This window comes from Oratosquilla oratoria, chromosome 18 (genome assembly GCF_046742065.1).
Source record: "Oratosquilla oratoria isolate Oo_2021 chromosome 18, ASM4674206v1, whole genome shotgun sequence".
Lineage (NCBI taxonomy): Eukaryota > Metazoa > Arthropoda > Malacostraca > Stomatopoda > Squillidae > Oratosquilla > Oratosquilla oratoria.
Window position 1 is genome coordinate 54,418,638 of NC_134794.1, and position 20,614 is coordinate 54,439,251.

A 20,614-nucleotide genomic window follows, 5' to 3' on the forward strand; every position below is an offset into this window, starting at 1 on the left:
CATCATTGAATGCCAGCCCAAGAATTGCACATCAGCCCAGTCATTAGTACACAACTGTGCCATGCCACTGTTCCTACACATTGCTAGAATACATTATGTCAAAACTACTCATAGCTAAAGATTCATATCTGTGATACACCAGTTCCTCCCATCATTGACAAAAAGTATGTTCACAGATTTCCACCTTACAGACAAGTGAATAAGCATAATCATTGTAACCCAATATATAGCTAAAACAGAATAGGAAAGAAAAAGAATTACCAACAAAAAATATGTTGCAATGTATTGTGCATCACCAATGTTTTCTTGGTTTGACACTGTTATACCCAAGCTGTCATCACCCAGTCACCATAGGTCCATCAAATAGTTACTGAAGCACATTGATGGGTACCTTATTCACCCAGGGTAATGAACTGCAGAATGGTAATTGACTTTGCAGAATTTGCACATTGGCAAAATCCAGATGAATATGCTTCCAGGGGAGGGGAGTTAGGCTTTACTTAGCTGTTATGGATCCCATTTCAAAGTCTTACAGCCCTGTCCATCCTATCTTCTCCTTGAGAAACAAGAGGCAAGACCTCAAAGTGAGATTTGAAAACAGGAAGGAAAACCAACTTCTATCTCAACATTAAGTGGTGTCTCTGGGTGATGCCTAGAGTAAGGAAGCAACTGAGATTAACAATGTGTTTAGTCAGCATCTCTCCCACTTACAATAACTTCATTTCTCTTACTAACAATAATAAGTACTCTGGTGATAGTGTCTGATGATGGGGAGGCAAAATATAGTGATTTCTGAAAGCCCTTAGTCATAACCCACATGGCAGGCGGGATAGGCCTTGTCATCACCCTGTGTGAGGATAGAGAGTGCACAGCTTGGTATCTGCTTACACAACTGAGCATCCCTATTTAGGAACCACTCTACTCCCCCAACATTGAGAAGAGGCTAAAAAAAGGTACCCTAAACACACCTTCTCAAACATAACCAGGCTGGGAGCTGCCCCCAACATGATAATTTGTAATTTGGTATCAATCTATTACCCCCATGTCTCTTCTATGAGAACCATATCTCCCAAGTAATTGGCAATGACCACCAGGCAAGCCCAGAGGTCACTCAAGGAAGAAATATTCACAGGGAGGAAGAAAGCAATTTTTAAGAAGGTGTAGTAGGTAAATGCAAATATAAATAAAAAATGTTCCACATGCATATATCAAGGGCTCTTTCCCCCTTGCCAGGGAGGTAACCAAAGTCAAAAGGCATAATCCCACTGGATGATTAGGAGAACAGAGGGAGTAATAAATGAGGAACAGTGGTAGGGGTTGTATGGATCTGGGGGTTAGGATGTTTTTTAGCCTTTGTTTGTTGAGTGTAGTTGGGAAGGCTTATGATTAGGAGAACAGAAGGAGTAATAAATGAGGAACAGTGGTAGGGGTTGTATGGATCTGGGGGTTAGGATGTTTTTTAGCCTTTATGGATTTGGAAAAGGAGTATGACAAGGTAGACAAGAAGGTACTGTAGGAGGTATTGCATATATATGGGAAAGGAGGAAAACTGCTAAGAACAGGAAAGAGTTTTACAAGAGTAGTAGAGCCTCTGTTAGAATTAGAAATAGGAAGAATGAGTGTTTTGAGGTAAAGGTGGGACTTCACCAGAGATGTGTCATGTTGCCATGGCTGTTCAATTTATATATGGATGGGGTGGTGCAGGAGGTAAATGCAAGGTAATGGGCCAGTTGAATGGAGAAGGTTAAAAAAAAAAATGAAAAAAGTGAGAGATAAGCCAGTTGTTTGCTGATGACTGTGCTTGTAGCAGGATTAGAGGAGGGATTGAGGAAGTTAGTGATGGAGTTTGGGAAGGTGTGCAAAAGAAGGAAGTTGAAGATAAATGTGGGTAAAAGTAAGGTGATGAAATGTACAAAAGGAGAGGATGGCAATAAATTGGAAGTGAGTATTAAGGGAGAGAGACTGGAGGAAGGGAATAGCTTTAGATACTTGGGGGCAAATGTGGCAGAAAGGGAGGAGTGGAGATAGATAATAAATTTAGAGAAGCAAATAAATGCCTTGGTGGATTAAAAAGTGTAATGAGAAATAGGCATTTGGGAATGGATGCTGAAAAGAGATTGTATGAAGGGGTGATTGTGCCGACAGCACTGTATTGGGGAGAAACATGGAACATAAGAGAGGAAGAGTTTAAATGTGTTTGAAATGAAATGCCCAAGAAAAATGGTGGAGGTTACTATGCTGGATAGAGTGAGAAGCAAGGTGAGGAGGGTAGCAGGGGTGGAAAGGGAGTTGGGAGATAGGGTTGATGAAAGAGTAATGGAATGGTTTGGACTCGTGGAAAAAATGAGTGAAGAAAGATTAGTAAAAGAGATGTGGAAGGCAGAGGTGGAAGGAGTGAACATTAGGGGGTGATCAAGGATGAGATGGATGGCTGGGGTAAAAGGGGCATGGGGAAAGAGGGAAATGTCTGTTGATGAAGTAAGGGAGAAGACTGAAGATAGTGAGTGTGGAATGGTTGTGTACGGGCGATGCTGTGATGCATGATAGGGAGTGGGTGGGGGATGGGGGTGAGGGAGTACATGTGAATGATATTTTGATGCAGCCTGAAGGGATTTCTCCATGTCTTTTCTTTTTCTGCATGAGGGGTCAGAGAGGGTGGGTCACCAATTAAATGAAGTGGCCTTGCTGTGTATGTGCTGTGTCTTCTTGTATTGCTTCTGACCCAGGAGAGTGTGTGAGATGCAGGGATGACCCATCATCCAGGAGGAGCCAAGAGGGAGGAAGGAGTGGTACATGGGAGTGGAATATATGAGGATGAAATGGGTGGGAGTGGATTTATGCCTTTGACTTTGGCTACCTCCCTTGTCAGAGGGAAAAAGCCCATGGTGTATATGTATGTATTCTGATTTTGATTTGAAACAAGGCCATCATGGTGGCACTGCCATACTTATAAGAAGTGACGTCCCCAAACTTTTCTTAAACTACAAACTCCATTGCATGCTGTTGCAGTGAGACTATTTTTAAATCTACAAAGAGTTGGGAGATACAGTGGTGGGACACCACAAGCATAGCTCCCCTTCCCGCAAAATACAACTAGGTAGATACAACTAGGTAGATAAATCTATTTACCACCCAGTCTTCCAGTCAAAAGGGATGATCTTAGTTGGCACATGTGAGACCTTCCCTCTCCTTTCCTTCTATCAAATTTTAATTGTTGTTACCCACTGTGAGGAGACAGCTTAGTCAGCCTCAGAGGTATTTTACTTGCAAATTTTATGGAAGACAAGGAATTAAAAATGGTAAATTCAGGGGACACAACACATTTTCATATCAAAACTGGAACTTTTATAGCTATTGCCTCACATTCCTCCCAGTTGACCTCACTGCATTTGAAATCTCAAATAAGGACTATTTTGCTCATTTGTTTAATAATTTTTTTTTTTTTTTTTTAGGAAAAGAGCTGTATCCATTTCTTGATATACAACTTCATTTTAAGCTCGTTTCTTAGGACATATGCAACCATGAAGTTTCTTTTTTTGTGCCGTACAGTACTAATTTGTAGATGAATTGCTTCAGCCTTGTGCCTTCACTCACATTTGCTTCCTCCACCTCTATATCACTTCTCACCACATCATTCCACCCAATTTATCTTCTCTGTCGTCTCTTCTCTCTCCAGGAGGTGTATCTATTCTTCCTCAATTGTAGGTCAACATTTTTTGGGTGTTTTGTCTCCACTAAACACAAAATATCAGGCTCATTTATTCTTAAGTAGTTATTTATCTCCAACTTAGCTGGTAGTAAACCATCAACATTAGCATATGCTACTCTGAGTTTTCTTGTGATGTTTCATTTGCAACTCTGCCTTCATGTCTGTAGTTTTCTTTGTGTTATGGTGTGTGCATGTAATTATGTCATCTATGTAAAAAGATTTGTGTTTCTGGGGTGTTATATTGTGCATGTATAGATTAACCTCTTCAATAGAAGTCAAATTCTCATGTGCAGCATTGGATGCCTGAGGTATGATGATTGATGCTAGTGATGGTTTTTAATATCCTTGTTTTTATTTTTATTTTTGCTGTCAGGTTCTTGACATGACATGTGGACTAAATATCATATGAGTATCAAATTTTAGTCCCAGAATTTAAGTTCCTTTCTAATGGAATGGTTTGGTTATTTAATTGTACTAATTAATTTTATTTATTGATTATATATGTGTGCATGTGCATATATATAATATATATATATATATATATATATATATATATATTCCCATGATTGTCTGGAGTAAGTAATGTTACTATTGATATATGGAATGAAGCCATATTTCTAGTTTATTCAAGTAGGCTTGGCTGTTCTCTACTGCTGTTTTGCATTTGTTGTGCTGTATTTACCCCCAACTCACCAGGGAGGTGTGGCCACAAGGGGCTGACACTTAGTCTTCAGACTTGGCCAAAGGGTGTGGGACATTGTTGTACAAGGTGCTTCTATTTGGTGGTTGCATTTGGATCACTTAGAATCTGTGCCCAGGCCTTTCTATGTTGGTACTGTCTTCAACATCTGGAGAGACAAGAACATCAGTCTGCGCTCCAAGAGACACCTGCTATTCTCACTTGTCCTGTCAATTTTCTTGTATGCCTACAAAATATGGACACTAACTGCAGAGCTCCAGGGAAAGATCCTTGCATCAGAAATGAAATGCTATAGGAAGATCTTAGACATCTCATACACTGACCATGTGACAAATGAGGTCAGCAGAAAAATCCAACATGCAATAGGACCTCAAGATGATCTGCTCATAGTCATCAAGAAATGGAAGCTGAAGTAGTATGGACACATCTCATGCTCATCAGGCCTTACAAAGGTAATCTTGTAAGGTACCATCCAAGGATCCTGTAGTCAGGGAAAACAGAGGAAGAGGTGGGAAGACATCCAAGAATAAATAGGCATGAACCTGGCAGAGTTCCAAAGAGCAATGAAGGACACAGAGAACTGGTTGGAAGTGGTGGATGTGTCTTCAACAGTGCCCAAATGACTTCAGCAGAAGTCAAGGGACAGGTAAGAGGTAACTGTCATCATGCTGGATGGTGTCCTGAGCATAAGCATGTGTGGTTCTTGTCAGGTGTGGGAGTTTTCTCTGTGGGGCTTATATCATAAGAACATAAGAATGAAGGAGACTGCAAGAGACCATAAGGCCTACACTAGGCAGCTCCATATCCATCACCACCGGTCATCCCCATCCATAAACTTGCCCCCCATCAAAATTATCAGACCCACTGTGCAGGGTGCTGGGCTGTTGCAAATGAGGCACAAATATGATGAGCCAGGCCTGGGATGAACCTCTGGCAGACTTTCCGTGTGGATGCGCGCATGGGGGGACATTTTTTCTCTCTCTGAGGATGACCAACTTCCCCTTTTATCAGAGTTCAGGAAGTTTAGATTAGATATAGTGGCTCTCTCAGAGGTGAGAAGACCAGGTAGTGGCAACATCAGTAGTGAGGGTTACACTTCTGGTTAGGCCAAACTGATTGAACCCACCATGTAGGAGTACCTGTAGGGTTTATCCAGCATTGGAGAGTGCCCAAGGTTGAGAAGTGGTGTGGCACTGTGGGAGACACAGGAGAGTATAGAATTTGGGTGTGCTGCTGCCAGAATGGCTGGGGACCTGGACCAATACAGGACTCAGAAATGGCAGACTAGAGCTTTCATTAGAATGGATAAGGAGAGGTATGTCAGGAACACTGAGGATGTTGACATCCATTTTAACCTCTTCACTCTGGGGCACATCGCACGTCTGGCAGCATTAGCTGCCCGACGTGCGATGTTGCATCATAATAATCGCATTATAAAAAATAAAGTCAGTGCTCAATCGTTCATTCTCTTTCACCCGTGTATTTTGATAGCCATAGAAAATTGAAGAAGCCAGTTTGGAGAGAATGGAGATTATGTAGGTACGACTACAATAAATATAATCAAGATGCCGACGTCGGCATCATCGAGTACCCACTTGCTCCTCATGCCGCCTACGTAGGCGTCACCGTATGGAAGTGGTTAATATAGATTACCTCAGACCTGTTTGCCAAGCATTTAAAAAATTCCGCTCCAAATGTGTGAGCCAGAGGAGCACAAGCAGAACAGAAGATGGCAAGCTAGTGTCAGGTGTGGAGAGGTGCATCCCCTTTGCTGAATACTTTGAGCAGTTGCTCATGGGTGACCCTCCAAGCAGACAGCTTCCCCTCGATGGTGTTCAGGTGGTGGTTCCTGATCCACCAATAGACAAATCTCTGCCATGTCTGACAGAGATCAAAAAGGGTGTAAGATGAAAGGTGGAAGGGCACCTGGTATTTATTGCAGAGTTGTTGAAAGCTGGAGGTGAGTTCATGATCTGCAGGTTGGATGTGACACTGTCTGTTGTCTGGCAGTCTGGTGTCATTTCCTCTGAATGGAAAAAGGGTCTGGTCATACTTTTCTGGTAGGGGAAAGAGGACTGACAGGATTACAACAACTGCCATGGCATTATACTGCCCAGTGTGCCAGGTAAGGTGCTTGCCCATCTACTGCTGACAGTTCATTCGCATCTGCTAAATTTTCAGGGGCTTGAAATTTGGGCTCATGCCAGGTAAGTCAACAACTTATTGGATCTTAGTATTTCATGCTCTTGTGGAGCACTGATGTGAGTTTCAACAGGGGCTTCTTGCAGTTTATGTTGATCTCAAGAAGGCATTTGACTTGGTGCATCATGGAGTGCTGTGGGATCTTCTGTGGACCTGTAGACATCCTGGAAGGATTATTGACTTGATACCTTACTTATACTCTGGGACAAAGAGTACTGTAAATTATGGAGGAAGCATGTACAGGTTCTTTTGGTTAATTTAGGAGTGAGGCAAAAATGCTTCATTGGCCCCAACACTTGTCAATACCTACATGGACTGGGTGTTGGAAAGAGATGTCAATCAATGTCATTCCAGAACATCTATTGGCAACACCAAGGCCACTGACCTTATATTTGCTGATGATGCTGTGCTTCTTGCAGTGTTGTTGGAGATCCTGGTTATAGCCCTTGAATCACTGCACAGGGAGGTGAGACCATTTAGACTTCAGGTCTGGTGGACCATGACCAAGGTCCAGGAGTTTGGGGACTTACTGGATGACACTGTTCAGTCTAGCCATGCATGTCGCAAGGACATTGAGGTCTTGGAAAGCTTTATATACCTTGGTAGTGTAATGCATAACAGTGGTGGGTCATATTAGGAAGTACTTTGAAGGATTAGCATTACCTCTGGTTTTATGGAGTCTCCCAATCAGACTATATGGCATTGTCATTATGCAGGAGGACTGAGATTCGAATATTCAAGTCACTTGTGCTGTACACATGTTTGAATGCTGACTTGAAGAGGTGTTTTGATGCCTTTGGTACTAAGTTTCTTTGAAGAATCATGCGGTATCATTAGAATGACTTTGTATCAAACCAGAGACTGTACTGGGAGACTCGGTCTAGGCAAATTACCAGCATAATTCATGAAGATCAACTCTGGCTCTATGGGCATGTGATATGTTTCCCTAATGTTGATCCTACTCAAGGGTTGTTTCCACAAGGGACAACCCTCAATGGAGATGAAGGGGATGGCGCCCACAGAATTCATGGCAGCTGGGACAAGTTGATTGAAGGGAGAAGGGTGTCTGCACGGGAGTTTGCTTGGAGAGTGAACCAGTGCACTCCCTGGCATATGCCCCCAATTGACATTTGACTGGTGGTGCTTGTGAAATGTAATGTGAAGGGTGTGTGTTGTTTTGATGTTTCTTGTAGTGTATGGGTGTTCTGCCATGTAGTATAGTGTGCTGTGTTTGTAGAGGCTGTGGGAAGTGTTTGTGTACCTCTCATGTCAAGGTGATCTTTGACATTGGGGACTTTAGTTTCATGATGTAGATGGTCTGTGGGTGTTGTATTTGTGCAGCCAGTAATTGTCTGGCTTTGTTCTGTCTAGTCTGTAGGGTGTTGTGGTATGTCTTAGTGAGGTTAGGGGCCCATGTAGGGCTCACATAATCCATCACTGAGGGTTTGTATAATATAGTGGTAGTTTCTTTGTTTTGTCCAATTGTTGTGCCTACAAGTGATTTAAATGCTGGGTTTAGGTGTACATTTTGTCTCTATGTTTGTGATATGTTGTTTGAAAGACATGGATGTATTATATATTACACCAAGAATTTAAGTGAATGTATATGTGGTATGAGGGTGTTCATGAAGAGGTGTGATATGTATTTGTGTTCTGCTTTCCAATTGATAAGAAATGTGGCTGTGGATTTTGTTCGGGCTATTCTGAATCGCTTGCGGTTATTCACTGTTGTGGCTGTTGCTGTATGAAAGTGTGTTGTGTTACACTTGGATAGTGTAATGCTGTTGAGTGTCTTGGACAATCTTTTGGTGTTTGTTTTGTGATTGTGTTGACAAATGTTGGCAAATTTAGTGTTTTTTATTCGTGTATTTTATTGTTGATCTCTGTGTTAAGTGCTTGTTTTGGTCTGTTATGTTTTGAGGGATAGGTGTATTTACCTAGTTGTATTATACGGGAAGGGAGCTATGCTTGTAGTGTCCCATCTTTGTATCTTTCAGCATCTAGTTTGTTCTTAAATTCTTGTATGTTTTTTACACACGCTGTTGTCTCGTCCATGTTGTTCTAGACATCCACCACACTCTGTGGGAAACTTCTTTTTCATATCTCTTCTATAACTATCCTTTTCGAGTTTCTTTTCATGTCCTCTTGTTTTAGTTTTATCCCACTTTAATAAATCTTCTCTGTCAAGGATTTCCATGCCTTTCATGATTCTGTAAATGGCCAATAGATCTCCTCTTTCTCTTCTATGTTCCAGGGTTGGTTTGTTCCAGTTTGGACAGTCTGTTCGTATGTCAATTTTAAAAGTGTTGATGCCATCTTTGTTTTTGCTCTTTGGATTATTTTTTATAATTTCTTTATATTCTTTTTTTGTGCTGGGTGTCCATAGTGTTGCAGTATACTCCAGTCTTGGTCTTATCAGTGTGGCTAATATTTTCTTTACAATTACCTCATCCAATTAGTTCAGGGCCACCTTTATTGATCTTAGTAAATTATTGGTTTCTTCGACTATTTTGTCAATATGCTTGTCTGGTGACGTGTCATTGATAATTATTACTCCTAGGTCCTTTTCAGAGCTATTTTTACTGCCTTTGTACCAATTATATATTGTCCTGATATTCTAGTCTTACTTTTTCTAAACTCCATTATACTACATTTCTTAATGTTGAAGTTCATATCCCACTTTTGGCTCCATACCCAGACTTTCTCCAGGTCTGTAGTGATTCGGTCTTTTACTGTACTTTCTTTAGTAGTTTTGTGTCATCTGCAAAGAAGTTCATATAACATTCTACATCTTCATCCATGTCATTTATATATATGGCAAACGTTATCGGAGCTAATACAGAACCTTGTGGGACTCCACTTATCATTTCTTCCCAGATTGATTTTTTGTCTCTAACTACCACCTTCATTTTTCTCCCATTCGAGAAATCTTCCATCCATTTCAATAACTTTCCTTGTACACCTATTATTTCGAGCTTTCTTAGTAGCTTTTTGTGTGGTACTTTATCAAATGCCTTTTGTAAATCCAGGAAAGCATAATCAGCCCATCCATCTCTTTCTTACATTATGTCTATTAGCCTCAAGTAAAAACAAATCAGGTTGGTGGCACATGATCTTCCATATCTAAAGCCTTGTTTTGGATTCAGTATATTATTTTCTTCCATCAACTTTTAATAATTTTTTCACATATCTTAGCTCTTGTGCTTGTAAGGGAGACCAGTCTGTAGTTTGTTGGGTCTTCTTTATCTCCCCCTTTATATATTGGTACTATACTTGCATTTTTCCAATCTTGTGATACCTTTCCTTCTTTGAGTAAGTAATCAGTTATCTTGTATATTTTGTCCGTTAGTTCATCTGTACATTCTTTTAGTATCTAATTTGCGATTCCATCTGGAGCATGTGATTTTCTGACATCAAGGTTTATTATTTGGTACCTTGTTTCTTTCTGTGTCACAAATATTTCTTTCATTGGTGGGGATCTTTCTCCCTTTCCTTCATCCCAGTTTTGTGTATTTTCAATTGTGAATACATATGTTTGTTCATAATTTCTGCCATTTCTACATCTTCTGTATATTCCTCATTCCCTTGACGCAGTTTCACTATTTCTTGTTTATTTTTTAAATTACCATTTACATACCTGTAGAATAGTTTAGGTTGGTCCTTACATTTGCCTATTATGTCTTTCCATGTCCTCATGTGTTTCTCTTGTCCAAGTTTAGTAAGTCTTCTCTATCAAGTATTTTTGTGCCTTTCATGATTCTATAGATTGTCAGTAGGTCGCCTCTCTTCTTTGTTCCAAAGTCTCTCTTCATATGACAAGTTTGAAAGTGCTGGAGCCATTTTTCTGGTTGCTTCCTATATTCTTTAAATTTTCATTATATTCATTTTGGTACTGGGTGACCATAATGTCACAGCATACTCCAGTCTAGGCCTTATTAATGTGACATATTTTTCTAATAATTTCTTCATCCAAATAGGTAAATGCCACTTTTATTGATCTTAGTAAATTATAGGATTCTACGAAAATTTTGTTTGTTTATCAGAGGACATGTTGTTTGAGATAATGACTCCCAGGTCTTTTTCGGATCCCACTTTCTTTACCTCTTTAGTTCCAATTTTGTATATTGTCCTGATATTCTTTTTTTATTTTTTCTGAACTCCATTAAGCTATATTTCTTAATGTTGAAATCCACATTCTACTTCTGACTCCATTTCCAAACCTTGTTCAGGTCTCTCTATAGTGATTTGCAGTCTGTTTAAGTTTTCACTTTCCTCAACAATTTAGCATCATCTGCAAAGAAGCTCATGTAACATTCCACATCATTCATGTCATTCACATAGTGAACATTATTGGAGCCAACACAGATACTTGTGAGACTCCACTAATCACCTTCCAACCTGAATACTTTTCTCTGAAAACTACTCTTCATTTTTCTACCATTCAGGAAATCTTCCATCCAGTTTAGTAGGTTGCCTTGTATCCCTCCTATATTTTCCAAATTTTTTAATGATTTTCTGTGTGGTACTTTGTTGAGGGCTTTTTGTAAGTCTAGGAAAGCACAATCAGCCCATCCATCCCTTTCTTGTATTATATCTATCAGTCTTGAGTAAAAACAGATTAAATTTGTGTTACATGATCTTCCCTGTCTGAATCCACATTGTCTTGGGTTTATTATATTGTTTTCTTCAGGTGTTTTACCCATCTATTCATGAAAATCTTCTCACAAATTTTGGCTACAGTGCTTGTTGGGGAGACTGGTCTGTAATTAGTTGGTTCTTCCTTGTTTCCTTATTTATTTATTGGTACAATGTTGGCATTTTTCCAGTCCTTTGGTACTTTTCTTTCTTTGAGTGAGCATCTTATGTTGTATATTTTGTCCATTAGTTCTTCTTTGCATTCTTTTAGTATCCAGTTTGCAATTCCATCTGGGCCATGTGATTTCCTAACATCAAGGTTTGTTAATTTCTCCATTACTTCCTTTTGGGTTGTTATTATTTCCCTCATGGGGGAGATCGCACTTCACTTTCTTTGTCCCAGTGCTGTATTTTTTCTTTAGTGAAAATTGACTTGAAGTGATTGTTCATGACTTTGGCCTTTCTAGATCTGTGTATTCTATATTTCCTTGGCATAGTTTCACCATTTCCTCTTTGTTTTTAAGTTTACTGTTCATATATCTATAGAATAGTTGGGGTTGATCCTTGCATTTTTCTGTGATGTCTTTTTCATAGTTTTTCCTCTGCTCACTTTTATATAGCATTTTTATAGTTTATATATGTTTGCCATTTTCCAGGTTTTTATCTTTACTCCATTTTTTCCAAGCTTTGTCTCTTTTGTCTTTTGCCTCACTGCAACTTCTGTTGTGTGTTTGAGTTTGTCATAGTGTCTGATAGGGCTTTGAATTTCAGATTTGAGATTTGGGTTGTGTGATTTTCTGTTGCTTCTGGGGATGTATTTCTTGTTTGCTTTTTGTATAGCTGTATTGAAGATGTGCACAGCAGTATTTATGTCTGTTATTGGTGTACTGTTCGGTGTCTTCTAGTGTTGCTCTTCCTCTTCAGTGAAATCTTCCCAGTTTGTTATTTTGTAATTAGTGTATGTGTGTCTGTAGCCAACTGGGTTGTATAACTTTATGGTGGTAATGATGATTGGAATGTGGTCAGATCTGAGGGCTCTGATCACCTTTCAAGATGTTGGGGTTAAAGAAGTAGAACAGAAGGTGATGACAGGAAAGGAGAGGGTGTAGAGGGCTTAATGAGGGATATGTATCATAATGTGTGTTGCTCATCATTGTTAGTGAGTCAAACTGTTTTTGTAAATCAAAGCCTCTGTCCATGTTGGGGTTGTTGACATACCAGGTCAATGACTTAGTGTTGAAGTCACCACCTAGTCTAAGGTTCAGGATGGTGATGAGTTGGTTGAGGTTAGGCCTGAAGCTGTTGGAAAGTATGGGGATGACTGGGGTGGGAGATATACATGTTAAACATTGCAATTGTGGATTTTTTACCTATTCAGATTTGGATTGATTGGGTTTTGGTGTTGTCGGTGAGAGGGAGGAGGAGGGATGTGGTGGTGGTACTTGTCTCCAAATTAGATGGATTGGTGGAACAGGGTGGTGAGTTCATTGCCATTGTTGTTGGTCTGGTCTTGTCTGACGGTAGTGAAACTGTGAGATAAAGGTGTTTTTTGACTGTCAGTTTTTTTTCTTGTATAATGGCAACATTTACGTTGTATTGTTTGACATACTGCTGCAGATGGCTTTTCAATATATGGATGAAGAAATGATGAAAAACCTCATCAAAACCCTGATCCTTCCAAGACTGGAATATGTGTCACTCAGTGGTATGGTCCCCCCACACAGAGTGAATGATATCAGCAAGATCAAGAGAATACAAAATGCAGCAACCAAACTGGTCCCCAGCCTGGTAGACAAACCATATGAGGAAAGACTAGAAGTGCTGAATCTACTAACTTTGAAGATTGAAGAGGAAGAACTGATATGATTATCACTAAAAGGGATAGATTGCATTGACACAATAGATCTTGATTAAAGATGGGAGGGCTTTTAGAGGTCATGGAAATGAATTAACCTCTTCAATACAAGTCAAATATTCCTGTGCACATCAGGTCCCCAGACATGATGATGTGTCACAATACACGCATTACAAAATATAAAATTACTGCTGTCATACTTGTTATCTTTCACCCTGAATAAATATAACATCACAGAAAGAGTGATCAAGTCTGTTCACAGAATACAGGGGTCACTCAGCTACAACTACAAAATGTAATCAGGAAGCCGACACCAGCGTCCTCATATACCACTCGCGGCTCATGATGCATACATAGGCGTCTTTGTATTCAAGAGATTAAGACCACATGTCTAAAGGATGTGAAGTAATACAGTTTTCCATATAGATGCATAAATACTTGGAATAGCTTAGAATTCAAATCTAAATATGATAATTGAAATTAAGTTGGAATTGTACATGAATTTGAGATTGTAATAATTTGGGGAGTAGAAAATGGGACCCAACATGTGTTGCTTCTTTCATTTATACTTCAATTAGATAAATACAACAATCATCCTTACTCCACTGACATCTCTACAACATTTGAATAGCTATTGTTCCACATTCACAGTGCTTGGCCCTGTCCACACTAGTGGTTTGAAACATGCAGAAACCACGGGTATATCACATAGTCAAGGGAAAATGCGTGGTTGTGTGTGAGCACCTCCATTGACTTGCATTGCAATTGAACTACTGCAGTTTATACAGTGACGATTCAATTACAGTGTAAATCAGTGGAGGCATTGACACACAACCACACAGTTTTTCCTGTGGTACTGCCACAGTTTCTGCATAATTCAAACTGCTAGGGTGAACAAGGCTTAACTCTTGATGCACACAAGTTCTGACATGACCATGTACCCACCTAAAGCATGCTGACTGATCCATCTCTGACAATCAATCTGTCCATTACTTGTAGGAGACTCACAGCTCCTAGGTATTGACAATAGGTATTGGACTGGCCCGTAAAACACTCAAGGAAGAAACATTGTGTTGTCTCAATATAGTTATGGTGGGACAATGTAAGACGAAATGTTCATTGTGACAAATGTATCTGGGGTAGCTTATTTTTGTATCCAGGCTCAGTGCAAGGATGCTTCTCTTGGGAGGGATTTTTGTATAGGGATCATGTTTTGTAGGGGGGGGGATGTAGTAGGGAGTTTGGTGGTTGGTCTTCAAGAGCTTATTTTGTGATCTAACTGTGAATGTGTTCTTGTTTGGATGTACATATTATGTGGTACAAGTGGTAGGTTGTTGTAGATGCATTATTTTTATTATTATTTATTTTTTATTTTATATATATATATATATATATATATATATATATATATATATTTATATATATATATATTTATTATTCAGTTGGTCGGGGTGGTGAGATTGATGACATGGGGAGTAGGATTGAGGGCTGTAACACTGAACTGTGCCTATAATTTTCACATGATATTTAATGGGAAGGACTTTGGTTTCTGTGTATAGGTATTCTATGGAGGTGGTTTTGGTGCATCCTGTTAACAGTTTTATATAGTTTGACTATGTGTTCCTGATTCTTTTGAGCATTGCTGTCTAAGCATAGTCAAGTGTGGTTCTTAAGAACTATTTGTTGACTGTAATTAGAGTTTCTTTCTGCTGTCCAAAACCCATGCTTGTGATTGATTATAGTATATTTATTTTCATTGTCAGATCTTTGACGTGCAGGCTGAAGGTCACGTGAGTATAAAAAAAAAATGAGGTCAAGAATTTTTGGGTTCTTTTTTAGTGGAAGTGTCTGATCATTCAATTTCACTGTTAGATGATTCTTTTATTCATAATTGTCTGATGTGGTGTTACCGATGATTTCTGGGATGAGGCTTCCACTCTTTCATTTCCAACACAATCTAATACACAAAGAGCTGGAGCTGTATCCAATATAAGACAACACTTGTATCCACAAACACAGCTCAACAGTGCTGTAGTAGTGTTTGCAACAGCTAGTCCAGAGGTCCAATTTCAACCCATGCCCAGGGCTGAAATGATTTCAGCATCGCTGCATAGCCAGCATTCAAACTCTCATGGAAAAGGAATTGGGTGTGTGTATATAAGGTCACAGCATAAATCTGACATGTATGAGCTTTGAGCTTTCATCCAGAAGGGTAATAGCTGTCAATCAGGAGTTCAACAAGTGATCTGAGACCATGGTGAATCACAATACAGTGCTCATCATGGTATTATTCAGGCTGCCCCATACACACTTACCAAAACAAACACATACCATGAAAATATGTTTGCACACTTATTGAGGTTCTAATACTTGGTGCTGCCTTCCTTATACTTCACTGTGTCCCTCAGCCATTTAGGAAGACTCTCACACAAATTCCTAAAGGTCTAGGGAGGTATATTAATCCATGCCTCACATATAGCATACTCGAGCCATGGAATATAACTGATATTCTTGCCCATCAAACTTTGCTTCTCTATTGACCACAGATTTTCAATGGGGTTTAGGTCAGGGGAATTGCCTTGCCAGTCATTAAAGAAGCTCACATCATAGTCCTTTAACCACCCAACAACAGATTGGTGGTGTGACATGGTGCGTCATCCTGCATAAATACTGTAGCCTCATACTTGTCAATGTCAGGTAAATTGTCACACATCTCCAGATAACTATATTGGTTCATATACTGGTTTTTGGGGAGCACAATGAGTTCACCAACACTGAGCAGTGAAGCACCCCCAAACCATGAGTGAGTCTGGGTGTTTGGTGGTCCCACAGGTGCACCATGGGTATAGTGGGTTGATACCTCTGGCCCAGTACACAAATCCACCACAGTTACAAGTGAGGGTGAAGGTGGCTTCATCACTCCAAAGTACCTCAGACCACTGATGAGGAGTCCAGTTACAATATTTAAGTGCAAAATCCAGCCTAAGTTTCTTCTGCCACTTGGTAAGGATGAGTTTCTTAACCTGCTGGTGGCTATTGTAGCCCAGCTTGACCACCTGCCTGTTGACTGTTCTTATGGACACCTCAGAAAGCAGACATGTTTTTTTTTTTTTTATTTCTTTCAATTCTCTAGCTGTTATGGTAGGTGTACTCTCTAGCTGCTTTTTGATCTTCAGGGCCAGGCTGAGGTTTAGCAGACAGTAACTCAACACCACCATTGGCCTTGGAACGCTTCACACAGATCGCTCACTTACACCAACCATTGGCCACTATTTCTCATGTCTGGAGCCCAGCTTTGTGAAGTCCTATGATCTGAGCTATAGTTACAGGCATTAATGGCTTCTTTTTACCCATAGTCACCAAGGTATAGCCCAGAAACCAAGGGAAACCCAGACAAAAGATGGGGTGAATGAGAGAATGAAGGTGCAACACTTCCTCTCACCATAGCAACCACACAAGCACTGAGTTGGTATGTGGTGTTTGTTGGGAGGCAGTGATGTCATGCTAACAGCTGGTACCTGGCATAATGCCATGACAGAAAAAGACTCCTTTGTATGGTAGGCATTGGTTTTCATCATGGCATTATGTCAGGGTGCTCACCCAACACAGTGCCATGATGAGCACTGTACACCAAGGGCTTTTTCCCCTCATACAAGGCAGGTAGCCAAAGTCAAAGACATAAATCCACTCCCACCCATTTCATCCCCACATACTCTACTCCCATTCACTATCCCTACCTCCCTCTTGTCTTGGCTCCTCCTGGATGACAGGTCATCCCTGTATTTTGCCCACTGTCCTGGGTCAGAAGCAATGCAGCAAGACACGGCACATCCACACCAAAGCAGCTTCATTTCATCTGTGACTCCCACCGCCCCCTCTCCATCCCCTGATGTAGAAAAAGAGAAGACTGGGAGAAATCCCTTCAGGGTGCATCAAATATCATTCACATGTACTCCCTCACCCCCCCCTCCCCATCCTCCACCCACCTCCTTCCATGGATCACAACATCATCCATACACAACCATTCTTCACTCAACTCTATCTTTTTTTTCCTTCCTTCTTCAATAGATATTCCCCTCTTTTTCAATGCCCCTATTACCCCATCCATCCATCTCATCCTTGGTCCCCCCTTGACTATATTGAAATTATTAACTTTGGAACAAAAAAGAGAGAGGTGACCTGCTGACCATTTACAGAATCATGAAAGGCACAGAAGTCCTTGATAGAGAGGACTTATTAAATTGGGATAAGAGAAATACAAAGGGACATGAAAAGAAATTCAAAAAGTTTTCTACACAGAGTGGTGGAAATCTGGATCAAACTGGATACAACAATAGTGTGTGCAAAAACTATACATGAATTTAAGAGAAACTGGACACTGCCAGATACAAAGACAGGAGACACCATGAGCATAGCTCCCCTTCCTGTAAGATACAAATAGGTACTTGATAAATACATCTCCCTTCCCAGTTTCACCTTCATCCAAATTAACCTTGAAGAAACCTCCTTCCACTCCACTGCACGCTTACCTATCTCTTCACTTACTAGTATAGCCTCACCCTCATCCTCTCTTCTCTCCTGACATCCTCCCAACTACATTCCCAAACTCAAACTCACCTCTTCCTTTCAACTTAGTTTCACTCAATGCCAACACATCCACTTTTCTTCTCACAAACATACTGTCTATCTCTTCCCTTTTGCTCTCATCTGTACCACATCCAGACACGTTAAAAGACCCTAGCTTTAGGGTTCTGGTTGTAAAACTCCTAGACCCTCTTATGCCTTATTTATTTATTGTTATTTTATTTATTTATTTATTTTTTATTTTTTCGTTTTTATTTATTTTATTTATTTATTTATTTATTTTTTAGGACTACAGAGGGCAGGATGCCTAGTCCTATCCCAGTCCTGATTTAGTCACCTTTTACAACTCAAGTGGGAACTCAGTGACAATATTCTTTCTCCCCTTCCACAGGGTTCAGCAAAAAAGGAAATGAATATTCAGAGAAGTGGTACAGGACATTATTAAGAATTAGGGGACAGCATAATTGAGGGACAGTAACAGTATGATAAAGTAGCATAATTTCTCTATGAATAGAAATTTCCTCAATCACAGACAAAATGATGTGTGGTTCAGGTCTGTAGGGATGCCCCATATAAACCCTAAAGTATCAGCTGTATGCTACTGAGTAGATTTTAATCCCACAATAACATGCAGCCATTGCCCCCAGATGGGTTGTCACACTTAACATACTACAGGTAAACATATATAGACTTGCTAACATACCCTTGGAGCTGCTCCACTTCCTATGTGAACACAACATATATAGTACTTATGTAAGAAATAAAACTGACACCATAGATAATACACTTATTCAATGATTAGACAACAATAAGAGAAGACAACACAAGAAAAAAAGATGCACTCGTAACACTAGTACACATCAACATACCCTTCTCCAACAAAGCAAGACACACAGACTGCTGCACAAAATTATAGTGGTTTTTCATTATATAGATGAAGAGATGAAAAGTTCATAGAAACTCTGGTTAGTCCAAGACACCACAGAATGTGAATTTTGTACACATACATATGAGGTTTACTGGGCATATATTTCAAAGATGATACACCCAAGCCACTGATAAGCAGATAAACAAAATTGTTGGAGAATCATAGAACTTTCTAAGATCAATAAAGGTGGCTTTTACCTATTTAGATGAAGAAATGGTTAAAAAAAAAATACTAGCCACACTAATAAGGCCTAGACTAGAGTTTGCTGTGACACTATGGTCACGCAGTACCAAAAAGAATATAAAATTGAAATAATTCAGATAGCATCCATGAAAGTGGCCCCAACACTTTCAAACCTGTCATATGAGGAGAGACTGGCTAAATTGAAATTACCAACTTTGGAACAAAGAAGAGAAAAAGGCGACCTGCTGACCATTTACAGAATCATGAAAGGCACAGAACCCCTTGATAGAGAGGACTTACTAATTTGGGATAAGAGAAATACAGGGGGACATGAAAAGAAACTCAAAAAGGATAGTTATAGAAGAGACCTGAAAAAATAGTTTTCCACACTAAGTGGTGGATATCTGGAACAAATTTGATAAAACAATAATGTGTGCAAAAACTATGCATGAATTTAAAAGAAACTAGACACTGGGAGATACAAAGACAGGAGACCACAAGCAAAGCTCCCCTTCCTGTAAGATGCAACTAGGTAAATATACCTAAACAATTCTGCACCATATAGTGTGAAGTATGTTGAGAAAGTCTACAGTGTCTGCAAAAAAAAGGCTTCTGTTCAATTTTTGGATTTGGGAGAAAAGATGATGCATATGGCTATACTTAAACTGACAATGGGGAAGACTGCTATGCCTGATCAGCATGGAAAAATTTACTACAACCAAAATTGTTGAAGAAAAGGCTAACCTTATACATTATGTATATGACCTTGTACACATTAAGATGCTGCTAACCATGAGTTTCCATTGTCCTCATGCAAAACCTTGTAACTGCATATATATGGATTTAAATTTCAATGTTGTCAAACTCTGTGACATGTATGTAAAGTTTATGAAAGATGGACATAAAGATGTTGATCAAGCCTCATTTAATTACTACAGTAAAGTGTTCAGGAATGAGTTTAACATTGGGTTTTTGGCCTAATACTTAACAAACATTGCCAACATCCATTTTGGGTACCAGAGTAGCTTTTTACAAAAGGAAATTGTGGGTATATAACTTTTGTGTTTTTAATCCACCACATGCATGTGGGATGAAGGAACAGCACAATGAGATTCATCTTAGATAATGAGGTGTGTTACCATTACATTGAGATTAATCATGAGGACAGATAAAGCTTGTTCTATTTTCTGATAATTGTGCAAAACAAAATATGAACATACGGGTAAATGCCACCCTGGGGTGCCTGCACCTCATGCACAGTAAAATACTTTTCAGAGGAGAACATTGCTTCTTAGTCCCAGGTCGCTCTTATATGCCTTGTGATCACCATTTTGGAAATACAGACATAAGTAAGGCTAAGGAGGGAAAGTATGATCTGCAGCAAAGCTGAGTACATTGAACTTATGAAACATGTTTTCAAAGGTGGCTTTCCTGTTGTTGACATGACCCAAGACTACTTTTTCAAATTTGATGTGCTCTAGTTGTACATCATAAAACAGACATTAAAGAGTTAAGGCATGCCAGCATCATTTTGTATGACAGCAGGTACATGGTGGGCTATGCCATCAAGACCAGTTATGACATGGCAGACACTACACACCAACATCAATTATGACTCATGAAAGGCAGAGGAAAGTTCTCATGCAAGTCTTTTGACTTGTCTGTTGTGCCCCTGCCTCCTAGGTAGAAAGGGAGATAAGGTATAATAATATCTCATGGAATCAAGAGATAACAGTTAAAAAGCAGATTATAGATCTAAGGGACAAATACCTTGCAATGTATAGAGAAATGAGTGAGTTGAAAAAACAAAATGTAGAA

The 20,614-nt window shown here is 39.6% G+C and overlaps 1 protein-coding gene across 4 annotated transcripts in view; it reads left to right on the plus strand.

The window, feature by feature from the left end:
- Positions 1-20,614, plus strand: part of Fmr1 (synaptic functional regulator FMR1) — a 244,039-nt gene that overhangs the window by 125,504 nt on the left and 97,921 nt on the right. For 3 of the 4 annotated variants that reach the window (XM_076201990.1, XM_076201991.1, XM_076201993.1), the window contains exon 9: positions 14,865-14,891. The exons of the other annotated variant lie outside the window; for it this stretch is intronic. In XM_076201990.1, coding sequence (XP_076058105.1) covers positions 14,865-14,891 — 27 coding nt within the window. The remainder of the gene's footprint in view (positions 1-14,864; positions 14,892-20,614) is intronic. 4 annotated transcript variants of the gene reach the window in all.